The 4,610-nt window shown below is 37.7% G+C and overlaps 1 protein-coding gene across 1 annotated transcript in view; it reads right to left on the bottom strand.

The window, feature by feature from the left end:
* Positions 1-435: 435 nt before the first annotated feature.
* Positions 436-4,610, bottom strand: part of KCNK2 (potassium two pore domain channel subfamily K member 2) — a 197,974-nt gene continuing 193,799 nt past the window's right edge. Inside the window, exon 7 of the mRNA XM_019516453.1 lies at positions 436-2,634. Coding sequence (XP_019371998.1) covers positions 2,317-2,634 — 318 coding nt within the window. The 3' untranslated portion in view covers positions 436-2,316. The remainder of the gene's footprint in view (positions 2,635-4,610) is intronic.

Here is a 4,610-nt window from a genome sequence, read left to right as displayed (position 1 = left end):
ACCCTTCCACTCCTGAACTGATGTAAACAAGGAATGTCTATGAACCAGACTTTTCTCTGTTAACACTTTTTGTTTATTTTACTAAGCTTAAAATAGATATTTGGTATTGGTTTGGAGAATATATCAGTAGGTACAGCTCCCTTCAATGGCAGTGACTTATACTTCTCCATTGATATATGCCTTAGTATTGAAAATCTGTCCTGCCGATTCTTTAAAACAAAACAACCAAAAACCAAAATGTTGAGGTACAGTAACCAGAAAAACTCTGCTGTTTAGTATTTAGAGTCAAGTTGTCCCTTTGATTGTTAAACCAACTTAAATTACAGAAGGCTGCAAGCTGTTATGGAACCTGTGAGCTAACTTTCAAAGGCCTAGTATCACAAATGATTGTTCAGCATCCCAGTGGCAGGAAGCAGAAGACCCAAAAAGGCTTACTTTAATTAAAAACTTTATTTTTCATTACAGTTCACAGTTTATACATGGCAAGAGGAGCTTCTCACCATGTGGACATTCAGAACACTGCACTGGGGAAGAAAGGGATCTTTTTCTTTTATAAGAGCATGGCCTGATACTACTTCATAGAACATCCCTCCTTGTAAAAGCATAGTCTCTGTAAATGCTAATTCATAGATATTTACACTCGTAATTTATATTAATTAGAAAACAAGCTTAAGCATCCAAAACATTGACATTTATATTTTGTATGTATGGTATTTAATGATCAGAGATGCTATAAGATTTGCCATTTGAATCATACCCAATTAACAAAGTCTTGTTTTATTCTTTAATTTACACAGAGCCTAAATAATTCCTTTAGGGCCTGATATAGTCATTTTATGTACAGCCAGGTTACAACAGACTAAAATAAGAAAAAGAATTAAAAAACCCAAAATGACCCATTCCACATGCTCGCCCTGTATTCCTTCTGACTCTCACACACAACTATAAACAAAAGAGCAAAGGATACAGAATTAAAGACAATGGGTTTTTCCCCCTTTAAAGAAAATAGAGAAACACCATGGACTGGTTTCAAATCTGCATATCATCAGCCTATCCTTGTGGAATACTCATCCGTATTCAGCTTGTGCTATTTATCAGCTTGTCTTTATATCTGTATTTGCATTCAGAAAAATCTGTATTTATAAAGTACAAAGACACAGTAATACCAGGTTCAAATGCATTCCCACATTAGTCACACCTCTAGCACAGGTAGCAGCTGTGCAGTGTGACATTCGGAAAAGCACTCCGGCAAGATAACTGTGTAAAATATAATATGGCATCTGATGTGACTTGTCTTAAAGAGAAAGTTTAGAATATTTTCAAAGAGCAGATATCTGGCAGCAGCTTTATATCTATTAAAAATGCTATAGTATTTTCTGTATTGTTCTCACAAATGTAATATTAGAATGCACCAATTCAAAGTATGATATTTCCACATAATATTAATTTCTATTTGCTCTTGTCATCTACCAAATAATTTAGTTATCAATAAAAATGAAGGTGTTTTTGGTACATCTATTACGCAGGATAAAACTGCTGAACACTGCTTGAAAAATATGATCTGAAGTAGATCCACATATTTTACAGGCCTGGTTATAACATATCATCAGGACCTGAGTAAAAAAACTTTCAGTGGACATTTCTGCAACTCTTATAACTTCAGTGCCTTTAAAGCTAAAGCTAGGAGTGTTGCTTTCACTTTTGGCCTCCATACCCAATGCTGGTATCTTCGTTACAGACACCTTGAAAACATTGTGATTTCAGGCAGGATGGACATTCAAAAGAAATGCATTGCTCATGTAAAACAAACAAATAAAAACCATACACAAGTTATAGAGGTTCTGATTTTTTTGTTTTGTGTTTTTTCAAAAGATAAGGCACTGACAAAAATTTCTTAGGTAAAAGGCTGCATAAGAATTTCTTGCCATTTACAAATATGCTGTAGTCCATAAATGGTTCATTCCTAGGCTCAGTAAGGTAGACCCTGAAAAGTTAAGGACTGATCCCTCAAAGCTACATTGTTAACATAAACAAGTATAATCCATTCTGTAGGCCATATGGCACATTAGGAGAAATGAAAAACAGTCTGGGCACAAAAGGCATTGTACATTGCTTGTTCCAGCATCTATCAACAATAGAAGTGCCATTTATCGTGTGTTTTTGAAGAGATATGATGATGATTCTGAATTGTGGTTTCTGCTGAACTCATGCACATGTATAAAATGCTATTAGCATCAGTCATGGACAGGAAAAAAAAGGAAGTATACGGCCAGTCTAAGCAAGAGTTTCTCCAAAGGTTGGGATCCAAAGTCATGGCTATTTAATGTTTTCAATAACAGCAATCTCTTCTGCTGCACAGTGAGGAGTCAAACCATTCATATAAATGCTGTCAGTCTTTGTTAGAGCTGGCAAGATGTCCTTCTCACTACTTAGGTGGTTGACCGACAGGGTTCTCTTGCAAGGAGTCAGATCTTGACTGTGGTTGACTGCCAGTTCTGCAGAGAGCTTCCTTTTGATGGAGGTAGCCCGTTGAAACTTGTCATAAATCTCTACACTTAAACGTCGGCGGGTTTCTTTGAACTCTGCTGTGACATTGGCTGTCCATTCAGCAGCATGAGCTCTGAACTCTCCTACCTGCAGCACACACAACAAGAGAGAAATATTATTGGACTTGTACTTTAAGGACTGCTTACATTCAAGAAAACAAAGTGAATAGAGAGAACAATGTTCCTACCTGCTGAACAAGAGCTGTTGCCAACTGGCACAGCTCCTTTGTGACTCAAAGTCACCTTTTAATCAATAAAGTCTAGTTTCACACAGTTACATTCTGTTATCCAAAAGGTGAGGGGAATCAGATTTGTGTTAAGAATGACACTAAAAATGGAACAAAAATATATGCACTTAAATATTTAAAAGCTAAATCATATGGGGTCACTAAGGGGAATTTCTCTTTAAAAATGATGTCCTGACATCTGAGAAGAACACAGCTGGTTGGGAGGGGTCTACATTCCCAAGAATACAGGCTCTGTTATGTATTGTTACCAAGGATGATAGTCAGGGTTATTAATGGATATTCACACTGTCTGTGTAACATTCCTTGTAAGACTTGGCACAGAATTTTCTAAATTTAGATAGAGATTTTTTTTAAGAAAATGTCAGCTGCTTTTATAATATTTTCAGTGCAAATTCAAACCCAGGTTAATTCAAGTGACAGTTTTTGTCAAGTCAGCAATATGCTTTGCTGTTTTTTTCTTTTTCAATTAATCTTCAAATCACATCGAAAAATTACAATTACATCAAGGTGTTCCTCAGGCTTTACTAATTACACTGAAATTACATTCTTTCTGCCAGTCAGAAAGCAGGGGTGTCTCACAGCTGCCATTATGCAAATATTTCCATTCTGATTGGATAAGAGGATCTGGTTTGTATAACGACTATTTCTCAAGTGAGAAATAAGGAAATACCTTCAATCTGATCAGTTACTGCTCTCAACACTCTGAAAGCATTTGATAGCAATTAATATAGAATCTGATCCACCCTTGATCAAACCAGTCTCACCCCACGATACCTCATTCCACGTAGCTTTCAGCATCAGCATGAGAAGGTGTTTGAAGGAAGGGAGAAGAGTTAAGGCCAAAGTCTAGGTCCCTTTGGGCACCTAAACGGCAGTTGTCTACCCACATTACATTTTTGTAACTTATGATTCAATGGCCCCTTCACTGTAGATACATAAGTGTGCACATATAGACTGAACCTGCACAGTATAGATGGCCATGCATAAATCCTGGGGAAAAAAAGACGACGCCCTCCAATGTTCTAGTCCCAGTCTGGTTAGGACATTTGTTCAGGAAGAAGAATACTTGGCTTCTACCCCCTCCCTCTGCAAAGAGGGTTTGAACATGTGTCTTTCTGATTTCCCAGAACAGTATTCTAATCATCAGGCCAGAGGCTAAAAGGGTAACCACATTTCCTGAAGCCTGTGGGGAGGAGTGATGGGGAACAGAATGCTTCAAGATGCCCCCATTATGCTTCTCAGTTGGAGACCCCTGCATTGTCACACCATTTTGGCATTTTTAAGTGCTCTAGCACAGGAGGGAAGGTGTGGGGGGGTGCAGATATCTTTCTGATAGTGAATTGTTCAGTAATTCAAATGTGAGCAGGATTGGAATTGCTTCAAATATACATCTGAATTTGCTCCCAAAAGCTGACAGGTTTCTGAAAATGAGACAAAAGCATTCATTTGAACAAAGCAACAGGAAAGTTGTTTAAAATGGGACTGTCCCAGCAAAATGGGACTTACAGTTACCCTACAGGTTAGACATTGGTCCAATCTTCAGATCTTTTAATGTTGAACCACCACACTTCGTATTTAATCATCACTGGCTAAGATGGATAGTGAGCAGTGGGGAAATTTCTGCCCTATTGGAAGCAAATATCAATCTAAAATCCAGGGCCTACTTCTCTACCAGAAGAACATCTTTCTCACTAAGCCACTCACTTACTCGCTAGCTTGTTCTGTTCCTCCTGCCTTCCCAAATCCCCCTCTCTTGTCTTCTGGTAAACTTGGCAATGACCATATATTTTGCTAAAATTAACTGTACCCTCAAAAT

This window comes from Gavialis gangeticus, unplaced genomic scaffold, assembly GCF_001723915.1.
Source record: "Gavialis gangeticus isolate Ggan-Ray unplaced genomic scaffold, GavGan_comp1, whole genome shotgun sequence".
Taxonomy (NCBI): domain Eukaryota; kingdom Metazoa; phylum Chordata; order Crocodylia; family Gavialidae; genus Gavialis; species Gavialis gangeticus.
This window is presented reverse-complemented; position numbering and strand designations above follow the sequence as displayed.